This window comes from Tursiops truncatus, chromosome 9, assembly GCF_011762595.2.
Source record: "Tursiops truncatus isolate mTurTru1 chromosome 9, mTurTru1.mat.Y, whole genome shotgun sequence".
NCBI classification, from domain to species: domain Eukaryota; kingdom Metazoa; phylum Chordata; class Mammalia; order Artiodactyla; family Delphinidae; genus Tursiops; species Tursiops truncatus.
Window position 1 is genome coordinate 31877441 of NC_047042.1, and position 25429 is coordinate 31902869.

Genomic DNA, 25429 nt, shown 5'->3' on the forward strand with positions numbered 1-25429 from the left:
TTGACAGCTCTTGTTCTGGACTATCTTCTGCAAGATGGTTGCACAGCAAATAGGCTTAGGAAATGGAGACAGTGTTTCTTTCAGGGGCAGAGGACAGATTTGCTTCCTGACCAGAACACTAAAGAGATGTTTCCCTGTGGGGCAAAGGTTGGGCAGCTTTACTCGCTGCCTTCTTTATATGGGGCATTTTCTAAGCTTGGGATTTCTCAGCTGTGACACAAAGCCACTGTGAACAGCCTCAGCTGGTCCACTGTGCGTCACTCCCACGGGAAACGGCTGACAAGGGAGCTGAGGCACGCACGAGGCTCATGCTGCTTGCCGTGCTATGGGTAACAAAGTCCTCTGCTCTCTGACCCACGCATCCCGTGTCTCACGTCTTCTGCCGGCATCTATGAAACTGTGGCAGGTAACCTGGCAGCCTGTGAGTAGGGTAAAATCTTGGTCCCTTCACAGCTCCTGACAGGCCCTGGCATTTCAGGTTCTAGAAGTAAATGGAGTGAGGAAGAAGGGGCTTAGCCCGAACACCTCAGCCCACCAGACACCCTAAAAACCAGTGTTCTCCAACTTAAATGTGCATCAGAACCACCTGGAGGGTTTGATCAAACCCAGACTCCTGGCCTCCCTGCCTGAGTTCCTCATTCAGTGTGTCTGAGGTGGGTCTGAGAGTCTGTATATCTAACAAGTTCCCAGGCAACACTGATGCTGCTACTGGTCGAGAGAACACACTTTAAGAAACACTACCCTAAAGAGACCGAATTTGGACTTTTTCATGGCCATTCGTAGGCCCTGTATGTTTGAAAGACAAGATGGCCTTTTTTCCCCTCCAGCTCAGCAGTTTGTTTTTTTCTACTCAACCTTCAATATGAGGCCATCTTTTAGTCTGAAACTAGAGATAAAGACTTGAAAGAACAAAAACAAAGAGACTAATACTGGTTAACAAATGCATTTCCATCACAGCATAAGTGCTGAGAGACACAGCCCTGCTTTTCTAGGTGAGATGGCAACAGGAGGCATAAGACAAGAAGGAGGGAAAGCCCATGAGGGAGGAAAAAAGAGAGGCTGAAGGAGATGAAAGCAAAGCTAGCAAAAAACATCATTTCACCTGGGCTCAAACCTTGATTTGACTGTGTACCAACAGAAAGACTCTATGCAGAGTTTGTCGTTGACTTTGGCATGACCAGTCTTCATAGAGATTTTTTTTTTTTTTTTTTTACTTCAGGGTGTAGTGTATTTCCTAAAAAGGGCATTCTCCTATACAACCACAATACAACCATCAAAACCAGGACATGGGGGCTTCCCTGGTGGCGCAGTGGTTGAGAATCTGCCTGCCAGTGCAGGGGACACGGGTATGAGCCCTGGTCTGGGAAGATCCCACGTGCCGCGGAGCAACTGGGCCCATAAGCCACAACTACTGAGCCTGCGCGTCTGGAGCCCGTGCTCTACAACAAGAGAGGCCACAATAGTGAGAGGCCCGTGCACCGCGATGAAGAGTGGCCCCCGCTTGCCACAACTAGAGAAAGCCCTCGCACAGAAACGAAGACCCAACACAGCCATAAGTAAATAAATAAATTAAAAAAAACAAAAAACAACAACCAGGACATGAACACTGACACATTACTACCATCTAACTGAATGTTGGAGGGAAATGCAGCCAGAGATTCTGCTGCATTAATAACTACTCTCTGGAAATCCATTCTTGGAAGGGGGATGGAAGGGACCAATCTACATAAAGACATTGCTATTGTTACTCTGTCTTCTTTTCTCTGTGTCTGCAAACTTAGTTTTGCAGCTTATTAATATAAGAACCTCTGCTTCTACCGCTGGTCTTTGAAATCAACTGAGGTGAGCAGTTCTTTTCAGCTCATTGCAGGCTGTGTCCAAAAGATGACTAGTTCCACAACCACAGAAAGTCTTAACTTTAGAATCACACATGAGCATTCTCATCACTTTTCCATGAACATTAACTTGCTTCTAATATTTACACAAAGCCATTAATAATAGATGACAACATTTTTCTAAAGGTCTTAGTCAAGTTAACAGTGAGAGCTTTGACCAATGAATGAAGCTAAATTTAATAAAATTAATATGTTTTTCCTAAATTTGTCTAAATCAGCTGTCGTCGTTGACAGTAGTGGCCCCAGACATAATCAGGCCAAGTTCAAGTCCTGTTCTATAAGAAGCTGGGCTTGGCTGCGTGGCCACTGTGAGCACCAGAGCCCAGGTGCAGTGATGGCGGAGTTCACCTGCTCAGAGACCCATGGCAGGATTTCCTCCAAGATGGGAGCATCCTCCTTCAGGTCTGCCCTCAGCTCCCACTGCTCCTTATTCTTCGCACTCCCATTGGACAACCTCTCTACACACATGATCTTCACGCCAGCGACTCCCAAATCTATGTTGCTGAGCCAGGCTTCTCTTTCAAACCCTAGTTCTGACCCCAAACATCTTCACTTGGGTTTTCTACACAAAGAGAGTGGGAACGAACATTTATGAAGCATCGACTGTGTACAGCACACTGAATAGCATCTCGATCCACCAGAATTTATAGGTGGGAAGCAACAGAAACCACCTCCAGCTAATTTAGGCTGAAGGGAACTTCCTCAAAATAGGGGAGCTCCTCCAAGGAAGCGAAAGGCAAAGAACTACACATAGGCTCCCAGAGCTCCAGGGAGACTGGGGAATAGCAACTCTTGGAACGTTTCAACTGGACACTGTCTCTACAATGCATGAACTCTGTTTTCAGTTTTATTCTTTGGCTGATGATTCAAATTCTAGAGCCGGGGGTGGGGGGCAGGCGGGGAATCAAATCGGCAAAACTTGGACTACATACCTAGTCATCAGCCGTGACAGGAAAAGGTACCCTTGGTCAAAGTCCTACCTGAGTGTATCCAATGAGGAAAGATAATTCCCCAGAGATACACCAGGCTGTTCTCACCCAAAGTAGGTAGGACTGGATTCTGGGGAGCCCCAAATCACAAATGCCCACCTTGAGAGTTAGCTGTTATTATCACTATGTTACAGTTAAGAAACTGAAGCTCTGAGGATTTCCCTAAGTTGCCAGGGTTACACAGCCTCATCGCTCTGACTGCATTACTGCATGCTACCTTGTCAGGCACCTCTAACTCATCATCTCTATTCTGTACGCCTCCCCCTCCCTCTCTATCCTGTCAGCAGCCTTGAATCTATCTCGCCGTCTCCACTGCGGCTGCTCCTGCCTTAGCTGAGGCCCTAACAGGACCCACTGCAGTGCTTCTAGTTTGTCTTTCTGCAGCTAGACCCCCTCCCTCCAGCTTCCATTCAGTCGATGAAAAGTGAGTCATTAACGTACTAAGATCTTTCCAACGCCCAATACCACAGGTCAGATGAAATTTAAATTCTGCAGCACGAAAGGCAGAGAAGGCTTTTGCTCACCTTTTGCTTTTGCTCACCATTACTTCCTGCTATTCCTAACCTTCCCCCAAACCCCCATCTTCGGCATCTGGCCTACTAGGACTCTTCAAGACTACCAACTGCTTCTTCCCTCTTTTTTTCATTCTTTACCAGGAATACCTTTCCTGACCTAGTTATCCTGGTGACTTGCAAGTAATTTTCACAGCTCCTGTCAAGTACACCTTCATTATAAAACTTTCTCTAATTTCTCTGGGCTCTTTTCTGGCACTCCTACTGCACTCTAGATATAGTCATATATATACTTATAACACTGGACTACAATGACTGGTTATATATTTGTAAAAACAGTCATGGTGATAATCTTTGTAGTTAGTGTTTTCTAAGAACTTACTATATGCCAGGCACCATGCGAAATTCTCAATATGAATTCATATTGATTACTAAATTCTCAATATGAATTCATATTGATTACTAAATTCTCAATATGAATTCATATTGATTACTAAATTCTCAATATGAATTCATATTGATTACTAAATTCCCAATATGAATTCATATTGATTACTAAATTCTCAATATGAATTCATATTGATTACTAAATTCTCAATATGAATTCATATTGATTACTAAATTCTCAATATGAATTCATATTGATTACTAAATTCTCAATATGAACTACTGTCATTTTATCCTCACGATCCTAAGAAGTGGATGCTATTATAATACCTCCTTCACAGTTGAGAAAAAAGAGGCTCAGAGAGGTTAACTAACTCGTGCAGGGCAAAACAGTAAATACTGGAGCCTGGATATAAACCCAGGCACTTTGGTTCCAGAATCCTTGCTTTCTAATCACTGTGGGCTACACTCTTTCTACTTAATTAATACATAGTTAATTCACGCTTGCAAAGTTTATTAACGCTACATAGTTAATTAACGCTTGCAAAGTTTCTTAAGTGCAGAAACCATCAAAGTTCCCACTTTTCCAGCTCAGTGTCCAGCATACAGCAGATACGGAATATGTACTGAAGGAGAATATAAAGGAATACATCCATGAAAGGTCAAATTCCTTCCTGTTTGGTAGGTCTCCGAGGTGGTCCTCTCTGAAAGTGGGATCCTAAGGCGGGGAGGGGTTCCATGTCTCGGGAACTTCTTCAGCGTTAGAGTCTGCACTTACCGCCAGCTTTTTCCTGATAGCCTCTAGTTTTTCAGTAGCTGCAGCCAGTTCTAAGTTTGCTTGGGCTAACGCTTGCCGTCTGGGCTCCACATCACAGTAGACCTGAAAAGCCACGTGGGGGTTATTTCACGAGGTAATAAAGATGGCAAAGACAAGTAATCATTCAGTCTTACGTTTGCTGGAAGCTTTACAATTAAAATCTCTATGTGACCTAGAAATTTGGTGTTTATTCTTAGCCATGGTACTACCTAATGGCAGAACAAAAATCCCCCCAGCCTACCAAGTCCTCTAAGCTTTCTACTGTTTATTCATTTATTCTGGACATTAGAGTTACAAGCACCTGCATAAAATGCTATACACGTCAAATACCATTAAGATACTAAAATTAGTTTTTCATAAAATTTGGAGATAATCCTCATATCATCAGAAATTGTAGTGTATAGGAACTACAGCTGAAGGTGGGATCAGGTCTAGCCTTTAAGGCAGAAAAGCTGTGTAGAGAAATTCTCTGAAGCCAGAAAGGAATGTGGGAGATGTCCTCACCCAGTATTAACCACACTTTCTTTTCTAAGTTCCTGGCCACCTTAAATGTTATTTGAATGAGTGGTTTAAGCATTTGAGTGGATCAATTATTCTCCTGTTGGGGAGAGAGAAAGGAAATTAAATTTTACTTCCTATTTCATAGCAAAATGACACAGAACACAGCCACGGTCTAGCTCTGGGCTCATCTTTTCACCTAGGATGTGAGGCCAGCACAGCGGTCAGGTGTGTCATTATGGGGAGAGGCTGCCCATCAGCTGTGATCTGCCTGCAGTCTTGCCTGATACAGGCTTCCACTAAAGAGATGGAGAGACTGACAGGGTCCTATTCCTGTGGGTCTCCCGTGTAAAGGACATAATCCAATTTTCTGAAAATCATTCTGGGAATGACACTGGCATTTCCTCAGCAATTCCATCTTTGGGTATAACACACAACCTTCCAAGACAAAAAGGAGACAGTTCCTCCCAGTGGAGGGCCATGTACTGTTCCCTTTTTACATCTAGTCCTTTGCAAAGTTCTTGGGACATAACTGACGGACAAGTATTTGATAAATAAATATAATTAATAAATAAATATAATTAATCTACCCAACATGCTTTTATCTAATCAAATCAAATTAATTGCTGCTATTTGATCTAAAGAAGCTACTCACTCGGGCTTCCCTGGTGGTGCAGTGGTTAAGAATCTGCCTGCCAAGGCAGGGCACATGGGGTTGAACCCTGGTCCAGGAAGATCCCAAATGCCATGGAGCAACTAAGCCCGTGGGCCGCAACTACTGAGCCTGCGCTCTAGAGCCCACGAGCCACAGTTACTGAGCCCGCGTGCCACAACTACTGAAGTCCGCGGGGCTTAGAGCCCGTGCTTCACAGCAAGAGAAGCCACCGCAATGAGAAGCCTATGCACCGCAACGAACAGTAGCCCCTCTCACCGCAACTAAAGACAGCCTGCATGCAGCAACAAAGATCCAACACAGCCAAAAATAAAATAAATCAATTAGTTAAGTAAAAAAAAAAGCTACTCACTCTACCCTAAAAAAAGATAGTTTCCAACATTTCAAATATCCTCCTGTAGAGAATTCTGTTTAATCTGACACTTTCATGTCTCATTCTTAGAACTTTATCTTATTCAGATAATGTTAAATTATTTTACATTTTTTGCTGGCCTAGAAATTAATATATGTACGGCCCTTCCTGAATAACACCCGTAAACCATCTGATCACAACTGATATACCTCATAGAACTTAATGATGTTGATGACCCAGGCACAGAGACCAGCTGCTGCAAAAGATTTGGTCCGAATCAGGTTTGGGTTGAACTCCGGGTCTTTCAAATACTGTTCATTCACCACTTTTAGACAGTTCTCTGGAATGTGCTCTTTGTCATAGTTAATTAACGCTTGCAAAAAATCATCCACCTGTAAGGCAAAAAGACTTATTGCAATGAGCCATTTGGGTGGCAGAGAAAATTCCAAGATCAAAAGTTAAAATCAGCTTTTAGGACTCACATTACAAAGGCAAAATTGGTTTGACTTTTTCAGTGTTTAGAGTATAAAGTTAGAATTAGCAATGGACACTTTTAAAATCCCTTCTATCCCAGGGTAAAATATTCAGTCCCTGCACAGGAGGCATTCACATTTTGAAGAAAAGAAAAAGAAAAACACATACCCCAAAATCCCTTTGCTTCACCTTCGTGTACATTAGTAACATTTTTCCAGCATAAGACATCCATGTAATTTTCTCCCTCCTACACTTAACTGCTTTAATAATTTTGAAAATAATTAGCACCCTTCCAACGGCTGCTGGTGTTGACTTAGATGTGCTACAACCCTACGCTAATCTCCAACTTGGCAAACAGAAATTCTAAGTCTAGAGAACATACAGCAGATTACACTTAGCAAATATGAAGATGATTTTTTTTTTTTAGCAGTTGGGAATTTTATAGCTTTCCTCTTTCTCCTCAAATTGTGTTTTTTCAAAAATTTATTTTTTTCAAGTATAGTTGATTTACAATGTTGTGTTAATTTCTGCTGAACAGCAAAGTGACTCAGTTATATGTATATATACATTCTTTTCGTATTCTTTTCCATTTTGCTTAATCACAGGACATGGAATATAGTTCCCTGTGCTATACAGTAGGACTTTGTTGTTTATCCAATCTATATATATAATAGTTCTTATCTGCTAATCCCAAAGTCCCAGTCCATCCTTCCCCCACCCTTGCTGTCAAGTATAACCACAGAACTGAACAGAGAAATTGTCGGGATTTTCATGTTGCCGGGCTGCCTGATACCTTTCCCATGAAGACTTTAGCTGCCTTCCAACTCCGGTCTTTTGGCACTCTGCCCCGGGGAGCCAGAAGGACCATCACGGCTGCAGTAACGTTGGTAACTGCATTTGGAGGGTTGGGAAAGGCTTTCAGCTCAGTGAGATTGACCTGAAAAAAAGCACACACACTCTCAAGACCAGGAGAGGTCTGGTTTCTCAAGACCAGCTGTTAGGTCATCAAGCTGGTCTTCAGTGGATGGTCTTTTCCACCCTCTCCTTTCCACACCAGTCTCGGTTGGGCAGTTGTTGCCGCCCACCCGGGGGTCCCACCACCGTGGAACTCCAGGAGGTTCAGTGCTTGCTGGGCGCTTTTCTGGTACTTCGGAAACATCACTGCCCTTTCTGGCTTCCAAGTAAATTTATCTGCCTGACCTACCAGTCCTGCAGAGCCTTGCACACTGAGTCCAGGGAATTTCATAAACATATAGGTTTTAAGGTATTTATGGGTCTATCCCACCTATGGAATATATTTGCCTTTTAACCAGGCCCTCCCAGAAACAGAGTCCCTTAGTTCAGAGTCTCTTAGTTTTGTTTTTCTGCTTTACATGCACAAAAAACATCTTCTATTACACTATAATGACTGTCAACTGGGAAGATGCCCGCATAGGCTGAACCTCCTTTCTGCGTTCCTCCTTAACCTCCACAGGTCAGAATCTTGATTTACTCAACAGATGGTATTCATGGGATAAACCACCAGTATCAGGACAAATACTTTGGAGCAAGCATTAGTATCTATAAGAAGTATATGTAGGTTCATGATACATGTTTTTTTAAAAAGGATTTCCTGTGAAATTTCCTGAGCTGTATTATACACTCTTGCTTATAAAGCCTTATCAAATGTTGAACCTGATTCTCCTCCATTACCATAAACTGGCTATTTATTTGGGAAATGACTGCAAAGAACAGAAAGGGTGTGAAAATAGGAGCAAAAGCAAAAACGTAAAATATGCTAATGCTAACTGAGAGCTGGGTAACCAAGATTCTTTCATCATTTATAAATATACTGAGCTTTACATTTAAGTAATATTAATTTATTTTGACTGAGTATATAATAATGTCTTCAGAGGAAAAGTTGCCAGTGCAAAGCACAAAGAAGAAAATAAACATTCTAGTGCTAAGAGGAAAACACAGAATTCCATTACTCAGAAATAATCAGTTACTATTACTCTTTTTTCCCAATTTTTTCCTATGCACAAACATATTCTTATAAAAAGACGTTACACTAAATTGTATTTTATAATCTGCTTTATTCACTTAACATATCATGAACATTTTGTTGCTAGCTAGGATTCAACAATATAATTTTAATGGCAGCAGGATATTTGAATGCAGAATAATCAATCTTCCATCATGGTATACGTATGTTCTTTTAAATTGTTCAGCTTTACGGTAATACTATAAGAAACATCCATGAAGATAATCATTCGCTGTTCACAGTCAAAATTACCTCCTTCAAAAGAATACTTAGAGAAATGAATTGAATATTTCTTTGAAGAGCAGGGAATGTCTGGATCCTTCCCTCTTTGAAGCTGAATTTAAGATCCTCAGGCCTAGTAATGCCCTAGGATTCACCCCAGAGGCCTAGTAGAACCCAGGGGCAAGACCAGCTGTAGGCTCTTAGAATGACATTGCCCATAATTCCATCTCTCCTTCTGACCATCACAGATTATTTTCTCTTATGGGAATTCGAATACCTAGTGAGGTTTTGCTAATAACGTGAAGCCAGGAAAAACGGTGTGGGTCAAACCTAGGTGTCTTTGATTCCAGCCTGTTGCTCTTTTCCTGAGGGTCTCTCATTAATACTATTTTTTTATATCCAGAGGAAATAAAGAATCCCTCACTTGGTTCTTAAAGCAACACATAATATGAATCACTGGACTTGGGCCGAATCCAACTGCTAACAATAGAACTGCCTTTCATAAGAGTATAAACTGCATGGCACTGGAAGTATTCAAAAGGAGACCGCTTGTTGGGGTGAAGAAGGACAAACTCCCGGATGGGAAAGGAAGGTCAACTACAATGATGACCTCAAATATTTGTTTCAACTGTAACATTTAATGGGACTTTCTTTCCTTTTTCAAAACTCTTTGGTTGCATGAATTTCACCCTTAGTTCAGTTATTCAAACTCTAATAACCTCCAAATATTATTTTGAGGAAACCCTGAGCCAAGGAATCATCCTTACCCTGTTGAGTGTATTGAGAGCAGCTGTCGCGGCCACCAGAGCGGGCTCAGCCTTAAGTAAGTCGGCCTCACACTCCTTCTGTTTCTGGGACACTTCAGTCTGAATAGCTGTCACCTAATCAAAGAGGAAAAACACAGAAACCCACATACACAAATTATCATCTCAGATATCTCTACTGAAAAATGCAGGCTGCCTCCGAGGCACTGTTCAATAATTCATCTGTATTTGAACAGGGGAGGAATTTGTTGTAGAGACTAACTTCCCTTCAGGTACAGGGTATACACAAAGCTTTGCACACACACAAAACACACAACACAAATGGAATCAAATATCAAAATGCTCCAAGACAGGCTCTACCTTAGTTACAAGGTGCCACTAATAATAAATGCAAGATTAAGCAATTCCTCTGTTCTTCAGTTTTCTTTTTCAGCAAGTCCTGAACAAGTAAAAATCGAAGCTGGCTCAGTAACCTAGACCACAAAATATTTTTGCTAAAATTCTCTCATTTTTCCTTACATTTAGCTTGCCTACATTATCTGATTACTCACACTTACATTACCTAAAGGTCACGTTAATTAATTTTTAAGAATAAATGTGAAGCTTTTTTGTTCAACTGGCTAGAAGATATTGTTCTATCCCATGCATGCTTAATCACAGAAAAAATTTTTATGAAGATTAATTCTTGGTTTCTCTAAGGACCTGGTAAGAAACTACAGCTGCAACAACCCAGGTCTATCTTTGGCAATGGGACCGTGATGTTTGCTGTCCGCTCTACTGTTGAGGGTCCAGGGACACTATTCACATGCCAAAGAGGGTCTTGCATTAGCCCCCTGGCATGAACACATATAATATGGATATAGGGAAGCCATGTTGGTAAACTCGAACCAAGCCAAAATGAGAACCTTTGGGGTTTCTATCCTCCTCCCTTTAGAACACTGATAGAACTCGAATGTCCAGGAAGAATAAAATCTTTGTCCTCAGCAGAAATGTGACTTTCAAAGCTGTGGCGCTGGGCACCAGGATCCAGTCAGCATATGGGATGGCTGCTGACGTGATGGGGATTGTGAATGATCAAGTGTGAACAAAAGTGCATTCGTTCAGATGTGTTTGGATTGAACAGGTTTAAAACTGTACCCATAAACGTAAACACTGCTCACAACAAATTTTGTTGTCTACCACAGCTTTATTAGCAGAAATTACCCTTCTCCTGATTAACCGTTATTCTGCTATGTACTGCACCTTTTATGAACATAATTGGTCCATGGTAGATACGTGACCTCCAGCCAATACTTACGGGCTACGGTTAACACCTGTAAGGAAACTCTGCGTGCTTACAGAGAACTGCTCTAAAACCACAAACCTCAAAGCTGCCAGGAATGGACCATGAAAACTCTAAGGATACTATTATACATTTTCAATGCGCTGGAGAATACTGCTACGGATGAAACAGAGACTGTATTTGAGTGAGTTGTTACATCAGGCTTATTTATTTTCCTTAAGGATATACTAAATCTACACATGTTGTTTGTGCCCATTTGTAATAATATCATTTTAAACTGGACTCAGGATCATGGTTTTTTAATACCTAGAGAGGATTTCTTCTAAATGCTATTTCTATGAGACTGGGGTCATAGAGTCTTCTCCCTCTAACTCCTTTACTGTTAATGGAGTATTATTCCTTTGGGTAATTTTGATAAACAGAGCAATTTAGAACATTTAATAACTAAAATCCCACAAATGCAAATGAAAAAAATACTCTAGGGGCTTCCCTGGTGGTGCAGTGGTTGAGAGTCCGCCTGCCGATGCAGGGGACATGGGTTCGTGCCCCAGTCCCCGAAGATCCCACATGCGCGGAGCGGCTGGGCCCGTGAGCCATGGCCGCTGAGCCTGCGCATCCGGAGCCTGTGCTCCGCGACGAGAGAGGCCACAGCAGTGAGCGGCCCGCGTACCAGGGAAAAAAAAAAAACCTCCAGGTTGGTCAACTTATTTCTTATTCCCAATCCCTCTCACCCTAAGTGCAACTACACTAGAGTTGTGAAAATGCTTTGTATCTCAGGGACTTGGGAAGCCTCACTGTGCAATTTCCTCTGCCCTCTCCCACCCCAAACAAGGTTCCTGTGGACTGGTTAGTGAGGCCCAACCTGGAGAAGGTGGAAGAGCTACACAGATGGCTTAGAGTATGTGCTTTCCCTCTACCATCGTCCGTTAAAGCAGATTTGGAGACTGTCCCATTCTTGGGTACACCAGAATTTTTCTGCCCTCTGCTAGTCAAAAGCTCCTTGCAGATGGTTCATGAAATTTAGTGGCGGTCACAAGAGGATAAACTCACAATAACTGCTTGTTTTGGGCTGAACTGTGTCCATTCAAAATTCTCAGGTTGAAGCCTTAACCCCAGGACCTCTAATGTGATCGTATTTACAGAGAGGGCCTTTAAAGAGATGATTAAATTAAAACAAGCCTGTTAGGGCGGGGCTTAATCTAATCTGACTAATGTCCTTATAAGAGGAGGAAATCTGGTTACACACAAGAGTTGGCAGGGGTGTGTGCACAGAGGGAAGGGCATATGAGGATACAGAGAGAAGGTGGCTGTCTGCAAGGCCAGAGAGAGAGAGAGGCCTCTGGAGAAACCAAATCTGCCAACACCCTGACCTTGGACTTCCAGACTCCAGAGCGCTGAGAAAATAAATTTCTGTTGTTTAACCCTCCCAGTCCCTGATATTTTGTTATGGCAGCCTTAGCTAACAAGTACATGGCTCTCACCTGTCTTTAAGAAATTCCTGATGGTCCTAAAATTCAGCCCCACCCATCTTTAGAAAAGAAACATTAAAAAACTGAAGATCATTCAGAATCAGGGCGGATGTCCACCTTTTGAAGAGATTATATGAGCTCTGCAATTTGGAAGGCACTTTCACTCATGAGGATTACTATTCAACAAAGAAAGCAGTTTGAAAGGGATCAGAGGATCCTTAGAATTTGGAGCTGATAAGTGAAACAAAGATGGAAGATCTAATTTTCACAAGCTTAATGGTGCTTCTGTTACCTGAGGTCACTGCTGGCGATGCCCATGATTTGAACAGTCCTCGATGATTTTATAAACTTGAAGCAACAATTTCAACCAGCTTCTCTACATGGGTTGTCAAGATGCACAGCAAGACAGCCTCTAAACCCCAGTATCTGTTTAGCCATATCAAATGTGGCAACATACTTTTGTTATTTTTTAATTACTTCTTAAGTATTAAATCTTGAGACCCCAATTTCATAGAATCACAGAGACCATATACACCCTTTTTTAATAACCACATAGAATCTAGCACGTTGATGAACATATGACCAATGTGAGCCCACAGCACATACTTGGTCTTGATTAATTCCTTGACTCTACATAGTTTAATTACAAATAGATTCTCCTTCCATGACCACCAACTTAAAAGAGTTCTTTCTACCATAACATCACTTGACTTTCATCATAGCCTTATCGCTAACCCAAAATACCTTGTCTATCAACAGGTCACTTGTCTCCTGTCTTTCCCATTACAATGTAAGCTACGTGCAGGCACCTTGCATATCATATACATATATCCTCAAGAACCTAGAAAAGTGCCAGGCAAAAAAATAGGTGCTCAGACAATATTTGTTATTTATAACTAAATTAAGCCTCATGGATAAAATGAAAATAATTTTAAGTATTATTTTTATTTCTTGGTACGGATTAGATATACAAAATACTATGTGTCCTTTCCATGTTTGGAGAACTTCACGAAACAACCTGTCAGATGAGTTCTAATTTGCTAAAACATTTTTCCCCGTTTGTAAGGATAATTTTGACTTAGAAAGTCACATGCAAAAATGTGAAAAGTCCTCCAGAGTACTTGTCATGTTTTAAGATCTGTAGAGATGGGTTATGATATAGTAATTATTGGAGTATCACAAATTTGTGTAATGCCTGAAAAACATCCCCCGGGTGGAATTAGCTTATGATAATCACACCATGTGTGAGACCTAATTACTTAAGATAAAAATATACTTTTAAGGATATCTTCCATTTACCTGAAACTCAATGGAAATATTTATTACCAGAATTAGGAATCATATGCCTCTTGGTCATGCCAAACATGCCTTATCTTTAACTTCAAAAATAAGTTTAAAAAAAAATCATTAATTTAGCATTTTGACTTTCACTATGCTTTTAAAGTCTTTAGCTGTGCAAGTTAAAGGCAAACATGCTCAATACACATTACAACAAAAGGAAAACAACTCAACTGCCTATTAATGAACAGCAACATCACTGGTAAAACACATATTTTCTCATATCGTTAATGCAGAATAATAGCATAATGGCTGCTGATTCCCAGGCTATGCGACTCATAATTTACATTTTTTAATTAACTAAGCCCTGATTATAATCTTTTGTCTAAAATAAGATAACTGACCTTGCACATATACAGTCGTTCAATTTTTAAACAAATATTTAGTAATCATTCTGTTTGCTATAGTCCTTTTGGGAAGTGAGATACACAAAAATAAAATACCTTCTACTTGGAGCTGAAGTTTTGGTAAGAGAAGATGACAATATAACATATTTATTTCAGAATTACTGGAAACCCAAGTACAAAGAAAGCAGAAGCTATATAATCTTAAAAGTAATTGTTTCCAACAATAAAACATCATACAGAATGCCAGGGCCTCCACTGACTGAAAAAGAACAAATTTAGCTTAGGATATAATAATAAACTCACGTTGTGTTATTAAAATGCAAAATTCGAAAACCGTCTTGCAAAGTGACGGAATGGGCTTTGTTAACAATTGAGTTGTTCAATTTGCCTAAAAACTGAAAAGCTTTAGAAACCTCCGGAGGTGACTTCCTGACCTTTACTGTATTACAAATAGGCCTGATGTTCAAGATCCACATCCATTATATGCTTGAATGAGCTCAGTATTTATTGTTCTTTCATATCATTAAAAGAGCTAAAAGGTTGGGAAAATGCATAATGTAAAGAAAGGTCAAGTGGTAATCACGGTGTGAAATGCTGTTACATGTGTAACTGTAATAATTCTTTAGATTTTACGCTCCCTGGAGAGGAAGTTGTTCAAAACTGTTCACCTACAAAGGTTTATTTTGTGCTAAATATAGCTCTGTACTCTAAATGGTGGAATTAGCCTGACCTTTCTCTCTTCGGTATCCGCGATGGCCTTTTCCCGGCTCACTTTCTCCGTCTGAAGCCCGATCTTCGTGATCAGAGCTTCAGCATCGTGATTTCTCAGTTGTAACTCAGCTTCTTGAGAGGCAAGTCTGGCTTTCAGATCCCCTACCTAAAGGAAAAGTCATGACTTTGAAGAAACCTGTGTCAATAACAACAAACATCAGATATAGCTTATTTTTTTAAGTGAATTCAGGGGTGCCTAGCAATTTCTATCTTGGTTCTTCTTCTACCCTGATTTGACTTTAATTCCTGTGAAAAAAATGCAGCCCCTGTGTTTTAAAAAAAAATGCATTTCTTTTTAAACACAGGAATCAACAGAATAATGTTTTCGAATGGTTTTGCGGAAAAAGTCATTAACTTAATGTCAGCGCCAACCAGACATTTATCTTCTCAGCTCAGGGAAGCACCACCAGCTGTCCCCACCTGAGCACATGTCACCCGAGCATGTGTCATTCATGCCCCCTGTGGGGTATAAATATTACTGTTTGTGTGTGTGGGGTTTTTTTTTAAATCACAAAAAAACAATCACAACCATTTATTTTGACTCCATTGCTAAAAACACTTCAGGAATTTCATCTTGTGGAACCACACTCCACTTCTATATCCAAGGATGCCTGTAACCTCCCCGCCAACATGGGTTATTTACACTCTACCCTAAAAGGCACAGCTGGTACTGTGACTGCTACCTGTACTACTAGAGTTTAAGCTAAGACTGATTTTTTTAGCCTCTTTATGAACTCAGGGTCACACTGCACAGTGGTTTGCTTCTCTCTTCTTTTTAGCCGTGTGAAACTAGTCACATGTTAGGCCACAATCAAAATCATCATCCAAGAGATTAGGAGGAAACTTATTTCAAGCCCTGATTTCAGTCTCTAAGGAAGCTGTTAAGTCTGAAATATCGAAAGCAACTCAAGCCCTGGATGCGAGCCTTATGGATGAAGAGAATTCACTTGGGCTCTCTATTATGACCTACGCTAAATCTGCAGAGGGGCTACCTGGCTAAAGAAGGGGTTTAGGGCTTTGCTGCAATGCATGAACAGCGCTACGGTTTGGACATATTTCAGACGGCATGGATATCCAGCTCTGCGGGACTGCTGCAAGGGCACCCGCTCCAAGATGAAGACATCTTGCTCTGCACACCACCTGATCTTACACTGTCAGGCTTTCTGGTTGTCCACATAGGAGACTACGCTTCCTCTTCAAAATAAATTGATTTTAAAAACTCTTAAGGTGCTATTAGATATTCCAACCACATGCACAAACACCTAATGGCAAGAACTCATCAGTAGTCCTTCCATCAAGACCTTGTGTATCTTCTCAGACTTTCTGCCTATTGTTTATAGCTGAGGGGGAATAAGGAAACCCCAAACAGCTGTGAACATGGCAGGCACCCCCTTTCTTTCTTCCTCTCCCCAACCCCCAGCTCAACAACACACAACTGAGATGACTGTCAGGAAACCACAGACTTTCTCTTCTTCTCTGTGACTGAGATGCTGCCACCACTGAGATGAACCAGGATGCTACTCCCCGTGCTTTAGTCTCTGTCATTTGGGGAGAAAACTCTCGCAGTGTGGCGGAGGCCCCACCGGTATTGAGTTCACTTTAGCCAACACTGTCATTTCCTGGGGCAAAGTCAACAGGCTCATTTTGGGTCATCCTTCAGAGGGACATAAATGCTCTGGGATACAGATCTCTTCCACTTTTAGCTTAACAGGACTCCTAGCAAAAAGTCTTTACTAGGGAAAACGGTTTTGATTCAAGTGAGATGGAACTGGAGGGACAGGGAAAGGGAAGACAAATGAAAGAGAAACAAGGCAAAAAGAGTAAGATAAAACATTTATAAAAAGAGAGAGCAAAGAAAGACATTCTTTGAAAGTGAAGGAAAAGATGCACATATAGGAATATATTCTTTGGGGGTTTTCCAGCAACTATTCTTTGCAACACTCAGTCTTGGAAACTGTCGTGGAAACCTCCTCACTCCGGTTTCTCTTTCCCAATCGTGGTCCATCTACTCACTGCTCAGCACAGATCACAGTGTTTCACCGAAGAGCCATTCCTGGTGTATGAAATGAAGGGGGAAAGAGGCAAGTGATGCTCTGGCCTTCAGACATACTTGAAGGACATGGCCAGAGAGTCCTTCAGGGTGAAAGTCACCAACATACACTCCCCCAACCAGGTTCTGTCTCATTTCCAGCCTAGGCATGGATGGGCCACCAGTACTCTTGGGGGGAAAACTGGCCCAATTTCTTGAAAAGCATATGGGTGTACAACCTGATGACAAATACTCTGAAAAGGCCCTGGGAGTTTCTGGCCTTGAGGTGACCACCAGTGAGGATTGTTTTTTTCCTCTAGCTCTAGAGCCTGGCTGGCCCATCTCCAAAGTCTTTGTCTTCTCTCATTCTAATTCCTTTTACCAGTCACAGAGAGGCAGCTTGGAACTATGGGCTTTACATAGATCTGGGCTCCAACTCAAAACTCATGGGCTCTGTGGCCTTCAACTCTTGAAGCCTCATGTGTAAAAATTTCAGTAGGAACACCTACTTCATATACTTGTTTGATTTTTAACCATAAAATCTGATAATATGTGTGCAGACCCACACATGATTAACATCCTATGCAAATTCCCTCCTGATTGACTCCAGGAGGTTAGAGGTGCCGTCCTTCAAGGTAGTGGAGGCGTTATGGTTGAGGATGAAAGCAACACTGGATATTCTCACCTAAGAGAGATAGTGGCTAAAGGGAGCAGATCAGACACCAAGGCCAGAGAAGACTGCTATACTTAGGGACCCCAATCCCAACACCCTTTATCACAGCATCGGCCAGGAAACGCTGCCTTCACTGGGGGTTGAGAATCTGAGACCAAGAGGGATCTGATTTCCATTATCCTGTGACAAAGTTCCTGATGATAAGCCCAGAGCATCAAAGCAGTGGAAGAGGAGAGGGGAACCAGCTGTGCCTGTTCTGTTCAACATCTCGACACTGCCCGGCACGGAGTCAGGCCAACAACGGAAGGGCTCTCTCCAAACCAGCTGTGATGGTGTAACTGGCTGATCCCTTTTCAGCCTTAGGAAAGCAGGAACTGTGTGTTCTCTATATCATTAAACTGTAAATTTTAGCACGATGCATCTTATACAAGTAGGTTAAACTGCTGCTTCAAAAGCAAAGGTATTTTTTAATTTTAGGAGCGTTGATTTCACTCAGTAGTAACATACCCGGGTCATACCTGAGAGGCTGTGGTTTGTAGCTTCCGGATGCCATTCACCAAGTGCTCTTTCTTCTGGGATATCTCGTTTTGTTTCTTCTTCAACAGGTTTTTAAACAGTGATATTTGTTCCAGAAAACTCTTTGGGGTGGTATAGTTGTGTCTTCTCTCATTCTGGTAATACCTGGTACTGATTTCGTTTACGCTAGTGTGAACGTGTGCCATGAAGAGGCTAATAGAATCTTTATCCAGGGGCTGAAACATACACATGGCAATTCACATGAAATTCTCTCAAATAAAAACAAAAATGCAAATTTATAAAAGGAAAAATCAGCAAAATTATGCAGTATTTATTTTCTAAAAGCCAGAACAGCTTAGTTTCTAGGAAAACTTAGTCTTTCAGAGATGTCTACGGGATTGGAGAGATGACAAGAAACCTTCCAGCTTAGTAACCTCCTCTTGCCAAGTAGGCCAAAGGATTTATATGTGCTCCACATACCAAAACCAAAAGCCAAGATGGAACACAAGCACTGCTTTTCACGACTTGATTTTTATCAAGCGTGTGCAAGAGAAAATGGAGAAACTGAGACACAGTACTCAGAGAAGTATTTTTGGTGTTGCTTTCAAGCTAAACGTCAGCCAAAGAAAACCAACAGTCACTGAAAAAAAAAAAAAAAGGTTAAACTGAGAAATACACAGTTTTATAAGAACCCATGTGGAAACAAACTGGAGGATAAGGTATAAAAGTCACTGCTCCTGGGAGAAAAATAGTATGATTATATGTATTCTCATTTGAAACAAACAAAAAATTGAGCAACTCTACTTTGAAGACTTACTGGAGAACCCCCCACTAGACATTCTTTCCATTTTGTCCTCTCTGACTTCTGAAGTAGTTCCCTTTTTAATTTGTGGAGTCACATCTCCCACATTTTAATGATTATTTATTGCGTTCTGTAGGAGATGAACCGGGTTCAATTAATCAACGGGAGCCTAAAAATCAATTAATATGAATTAAATGAGCTACACCAACTCTTAGGAAAGTCACACATAATTTACCAAAGTGTTGTCAATAAAGCTCAGACAGCTTTGGGGAAATTGCACACAAGTGGCTGGTGATGCAGTTAAACGTTTCAGACCTGCGCCATTAATATCACAACCTGGGGTGCGAGGAGAGACAGGCCGATTCTTGTCAGAGAAGAACGGGCTCCAAAGCAATTTCTAAACACTTGGCTCTCCAACCTCACAGAAAACTCTTGACTGGGTTTCAAATATGTACATACCGGACTGTTCTGCATATTAAAAATCCACTGCGCTAGTAACGAAAATGTTTTTCAAGCAAAAGTTAAATACAGAATGATACAAATCCTGAATATTCTTTGTTTCTACTAGATCTGAGACGTATGTACATTATCAAATAGTGAATTCAGAATATAAATTTATAAGGAAGTTAGCAACACCACATAAATATCCCCTTAGGGATTTTATTTTTTAGAGAACTTGACTACAATATAAACATGGGCAGAAATTTACGCCTGTCCTGTGTTGTTTTAATGAGACTAAAAGCCAGCATGTATATTTCTAAAATATAAATATGTCCCCAGCCAAGTGCAACCTCCTTGCAGAAAAGAAAAACAAAACAAAACCTGGCCTCTGCCCAACCATGATCCTATGAGGAGGCTCCTCGGCTGCCCTGAAAAGCTTTCTTTAACAACAGTTTCATTTGTAAATCCCCGATGGAAGAAGTGGTTTCCGGTAGAGCTAGAAGTGGCCAGAGGCAACTTGTCTCAATGGGGCAAAATAACTATTGTTATCGGACTTAACAAAATGGCACAGCATGGGAGACTTGCAGAGCCAGGGAGCAGCTGGTTGTAATTCACACTGTTTTTCAGAAAACTCTAATCGTTCCAGAACAGACCTCTTTGATGACTGGTCTTCCCTGCATTCTCAATTTGTCACTTTCTCTTATGATAAGGTCAGTAGTGACAGCACTTCCTGACATTAACAGCTGTGGCTTTTAAAAGGGTCATTGTAGAACTACTAATTGCAGTAATTTCATTAGCATAAATTATTTATTCTGCCATTCATTTATCTCCAGTTTTCTTTTGGGGGGGGTGGCAGTGTGGGGTGGGGTGGGGGGGGGGGTGACCCGGGAGGAGATGGCTGCCTGTGCTGGTGCGGCTACAGTAATGGGGATGCGATGCTGTATTTTCACTTTTAGAGCTGGGAGTGGAGAACCTCATTCCTGCTACATTTGGCCCCTTAATGAAAACCGGTTGATCCTATTTGTAGTCAATTTACAGCCAATCATGGTGAAAGCAAAAATAAAAATAAGCAAAGTGCCAGTATCCAATGGTTATAAATCCAAGGTTTCCCCACTAAGATGCTTTGGAAAACACTGCTGAAGCCAATGCATAATCGAATGCAAAGAAGAAACTGTTTTTTCCTCACATTAAGAAAAAGTGTTTAATTTCTACTCTCTGTGATGGCTCACTGTAAGCACAGAAACACAAACAAACCTCTTCTACTTGGTGTCCTGGCTCTCCAGCAGGGGCAATCGCTGCCACACCAAGTACCCTGGCCACCTGACTCTTCAAGCAAATGCCCAGCATGTCCCCGTGGTTGAAAATGACAGCAAAATTTGAATGAAAACCAACGCCTGGAGGCCAGAATGAAATCAAACACTTTAAGTGTTACATAGGATTTTACACCCTCCCAAGACCAGCAAAGATGACTATACATCTGTACTTTTGAATTCAGTCTTTCAAGAGTATTGTATTCAAGGAAGGGAAAGGAAGCAGATTAAAAAAAAAGAAAAGAAAATCGTTTCAAGTTTTTTTTCTTTTTTAATAAATTTATTTATTTAATTTATTTATTTTTGGCTGCGTTGGGTCTTCATTGCTGCTCGTGGGCTTTCTCTACTTGCGGCGAGTGGGGGCTACTCTCCGTTGTGGTGCGCGGGCCTCTTATTGTGGTGGCTTCTCTTGTTGCGGAGCACGGGCTCCAGGCACGTAGGCTTCAGTAGTTGTGGCACGTGGGCTCGGTAGTTGGGGCTCGCAGGCTCAGCAGCTGTGGCGCATGGGCCCAGCTGCTGCACGGCATGTGGGATCTTCCCAGACCAGGGCTGGAGCCCACGTCCCCTGCACTGGAAGGCGGGCTCTCAACCACTGCACCACCAGTGAAGCCCTCCCTTTCAAGTTGAACTTGGGATAATTTTGTAACGTATAATGTCATACACCTACTGTCCATCTTGGTAGTTTATCTCAGAAATTATTTCTATGCTAATTTTTCACAGCTTTACTGAAGTATAATATACAAAACTGTACATATTTAATACCTATGTTAATTTTCAATAATTCCAAATCTATTTTTATTTTTTTAATTTCATTTTTTCTTTTTTTTTTTTTTACAGTAGGTCCTTGTTATCTATTTTAAATATAGCAGTGTGTACATGACAATCCCAGACTCCCAATATATCCTATTTGTACTTTTTAGCTCCTTTTGGGTCTGGTCCAAGTAGAGAATCTCTTAGATACTGTGGTTGTAAGTTTGGTTTATTAAATAACAAAAATTTAATAACGCACAAAATGGCAGTATTATATTTGAGCTCCTCTCCTAAACTACTCATAGTGCTAAAGGCTCCCAGGAAAAAATTGTGGAGGCAGCCAGGAATGCGGGGTTTGAATCCTAGGACCCGGGTTAGATTTCCAGTTCTGTCAAATTGGGCAAGTTATTGCATTCCCTATACTTCCTACTGCCCACAAAATCAACAGTTAGACTTTCCTCACTCCTTTTTACTCGATTTCTTGTCTTCCTTTCCTTTTATTCCTCCTTCGGAAGAGGCAAGCGTTTGTGCAACAGTCCAGAGCAGGATTTAAGAATATGAGCTCTGGCATGAAAGTGCTGAATGGGCCCCTCACCTGCTTAAGGATCTTGCGCTTATGGCTGCCAGCCTCTCACCTGTACAACAGGGAAACCAGTGGTCCCTGCTTAGAAGGTTGGTGATGAGAGGTGGGAAATAATGCAAATGCAGGGCAGGTGTTACCCTGCTCTTGGTGATGGCAATAGTACCAACAGTAGTCCCAGGAAGATTACCACCAGACAGAGCAGCCACAAGTGTTAAATGCAGAGTTTTCTAAATTACATGCTGGTTTTTTGTTTTTGTTCGCTACTTTGGTGACGGCATTTTATTGTTAGTTTGTTCGTGTTTTTTTATTTTTCTCTTTAAACTTTAGAGACCAAGCCTGGGTTAAAGGCAAGTTTAAGTCCAGCATAAGCTAGCAATCTTCCAGATGAGTTTCCAATCCTCAAAAGAGGTAGCCTTCAATGGCTTACTGACAGAACATTAAAACAAAGATGCTAGTTGAGGACTAGGGGCATGGGGAGGAAAGATGGAGCCCAGCTTCCTCTCTCAGAGCAAGCAGACAAGGCAGGAGATGGATCTGGGGAGGCCAGCACTGTAGGAAAGCCACAAAGCTATAACTAGGATGTAGCGATGCCTCCATTTGATTTAGCTAAACTTTCAACTTCACAGCATGTCCAAGTTCCTGCGCAGCTATAAAAACTGGACCCTACTTTCCAGGTAGAGGGGATTCCTAAAGTTTTCATAACTGCAAAAACCCTGGAAAGCAGCATTCTACTGCTTTTTGCAATTCTATCCTAAATTTAAGTAACTTGCACAGAGCAAGAAATGTACGGCGAACAGTATGTTAGTGCGCATGTGCAAAGGAGAAAGAGGGCTGAAGAATGGGGAATATATGAACCACCACCTGGGCCTTCTCTCATCTGTTTGAATATAGGTTTAAGCCAGTATGAGATTTAGGCAGATTCAATAGAAATTTGGTTGCACTTGTTTTTGTCTTAATCTTTTAAAATGATTTCAGTATTCCTCAGAAAGAGGAATTTTTTCACAAATTCATAGAATTTCTATTGTACAAGGTTATCTTTCCACTTTTGAAATTCATACTGAATAACCCTCACTTATATTTCAAAGCAAGAACTGCGCTTAAAATCATTAACAGAAATGCTGCTGCTAACGTACCTATCACTAACAAAGTGCTGTTTACTATGCTTCATGCTTGGCCTAAGGTTTTAAAAGGAAGCTAGAGGCCAGTCGTGAAATCAGTCTTTGAAATACAGCAGTACAATAACTTTCCTCCTTGAGTGGACATTTTCCCATGATTGGTTTGGAACATGGTAGGAGAATATGCCATTCTTATGTTGCCAAACCTTCAACAAGTTCTGGATGGAAGAGGTGGCAGCATGTGAAATAAAGTCATTTTATTGATACAGCCGATGATATTGAGCTTGTGTAACTATCTTGAAGTATCACGGCAAAAGGACAGAGAATTTTTACTTGCCAGTTGGACAACGTGACTGAAAAGGATGGGCATGGGCTTCTCCATCTTGCTCAGACCTTTTTTTTCTACTCCTTCTGAAGCAAATCTCACTCCTCAGAGAACTCGTCTTTTCACTTCCATTCAATAATTTCTCTTTTCATCAAGCCCTGCTTTCAAGTAGGTCGATTATTCATTTTGACTTGAAAAATCAAAAATATTACTTATCTTTTTTTAAAAATAGGACTTATTCAATTTTAAAAAAATTTAATTTGTTTTTGGCTGCATTGGGTCTTCGTTGCTGCGTGCAGGCTTTCTCTAGTTGCGGCGAGCAGGGGCTACTCTTCATTGTGGTGCGCGGGCCTCTCATTGCGGTGGCTTCTCTTGTTGCGGAGCATGGGATCTAGGCATGCAGGCTTCAGTAGTTGTGGCTCGCAGGCTCTAGAGCGCAGGCTCAGTAGTTGCGGCGCACAGGCTTAGTTGCTCCGCGGCATGTGGGATCTTCCCGGACCAGGGATCGAACCCGTGTCCCCTGGGTTGGCAGGCGGATTCTTAACCAGTGCGCCACCGGGGTAGTCCCATTTCTTATCTTTTAACACCTGTTTCTCCTTCCTTTTTTCCTGGATTTTCCTAACTGGGACCCATATACTTCTCAACAAGATCTCCTCCCAATTATCATTTGTAACCCAATTCCCACGGATGGCTGGAGGATATCCTCTCCCTCCTTACACTGTGTCTTTCCATCTCCATTTCCAAATCTCCTAAGAGGAGTGTATGTTGACACAAAGTCTTCAGATAAATACCTGGTGATACTTCAGTGTCAAACTATTTTGGTCATTCTGTCAGCTGTCATTTTAGTTCAATACCAGGTAACAGAAAAGTAGCACAAACATTAACTTAGACTTAGTCAGTCCACACCCCTGGGTGCTGAGTGTGTACTACCTGAAAATTATATGTCAACACACACAAAACCGCTTGCCTTTAATGAATCCTTTCTCTGGCTAAAGGCGGGGGGGGGGGGCACCTTGTATAAGTACCTTACACTCAGCAAATGAGGCCAATAATTAAGAAGTGCTAAATTATGCTGACAACTCTCAGTCTTAATAGTGGAAATTAAAACTAAGAAAGTGATCAAATTAGTGCTCATTCAAAAAATGTAAAAGCTGTTTTTGACCTCTACTGAAAAGGCCCCACGCATCTGGAGAAGAAGGTGGACACGTTGCGCTCTGAATTATAATTATTGCTCCTGAGTAACAAATTAGGAAGGTGGGAAAGTTAAATAAGCACACAGCACTGGAACAAAATTGACTAATTTGTTTCCAGGCATAATTCAGCTCCATAGAAATGGGAAAGTGCTTTTTAAATTCCTATTTGGCACCCAGCATCCTATAGGAGGCATCATGATACCGCCAAATGGAGCTGAGGACCTGCGAGGAGCCCTCTGGACTTAAAATGATGCAAGTCCTGCCTCATCCAGTAGATGTCAATGGTCACTGGCGTATCAAAGCTCCTTCAGGAGGAGCTGTTTTCTAAGTGGCACCTACTCTGGCAGGAGAGAGTCTGCACCAGAGCAGCAAAGGCAAGGGGCTTAAAGCACTGTGCCAGACACTAAATTAAACCACACCACCGGCTCTGATTTCCTCCCATTTGAGAAATGAACATTAAGAAACAAAGCATGCTGGTCCTTTTCTCTTCCTTACCAAGCCAGCCTAATCAAATGATCTGGATGAAACAGAATTTTGCTACCAAAAGATACATACAGGCTCTCTTCCTCTTAGTAAATCGGCGTTCTGAAAGCTTCTTGTAGTTATTAGAAGACAAAATAATTCCCTACATAATTCCAGAAATGCAGTGGACCCAGCAATAGCTGAAGAAATTTGTGTTAGTAACTGACCATCATTAGTCATATTTAATGGTTTTCCAGATTTTAAAGTAAAAAATATTTCGGGTAGACTTTATGTAATGCTAGCGTTAGTCTCCACTAAATGGGGTTCCTCTGACTCGAGGAAGACACATAATGTGGAGAACAGCATTTCAGACAGAAATCAATCACTCCTGTGACAGTCAACTACTCTGTTCATGGG

The 25429-nt window shown here is 41.5% G+C and overlaps 1 protein-coding gene across 1 annotated transcript in view; it reads right to left on the reverse strand.

The window, feature by feature from the left end:
- Window positions 1–25429, reverse strand: part of DNAH11 (dynein axonemal heavy chain 11) — a 313899-nt gene that overhangs the window by 88788 nt on the left and 199682 nt on the right. Inside the window, 6 exon segments of the mRNA XM_019928507.3 lie at window positions 4562–4663; window positions 6333–6515; window positions 7391–7534; window positions 9610–9723; window positions 14773–14919; window positions 18034–18267. Of these exon segments, the coding sequence (XP_019784066.2) occupies window positions 4562–4663; window positions 6333–6515; window positions 7391–7534; window positions 9610–9723; window positions 14773–14919; window positions 18034–18267 (924 nt within the window).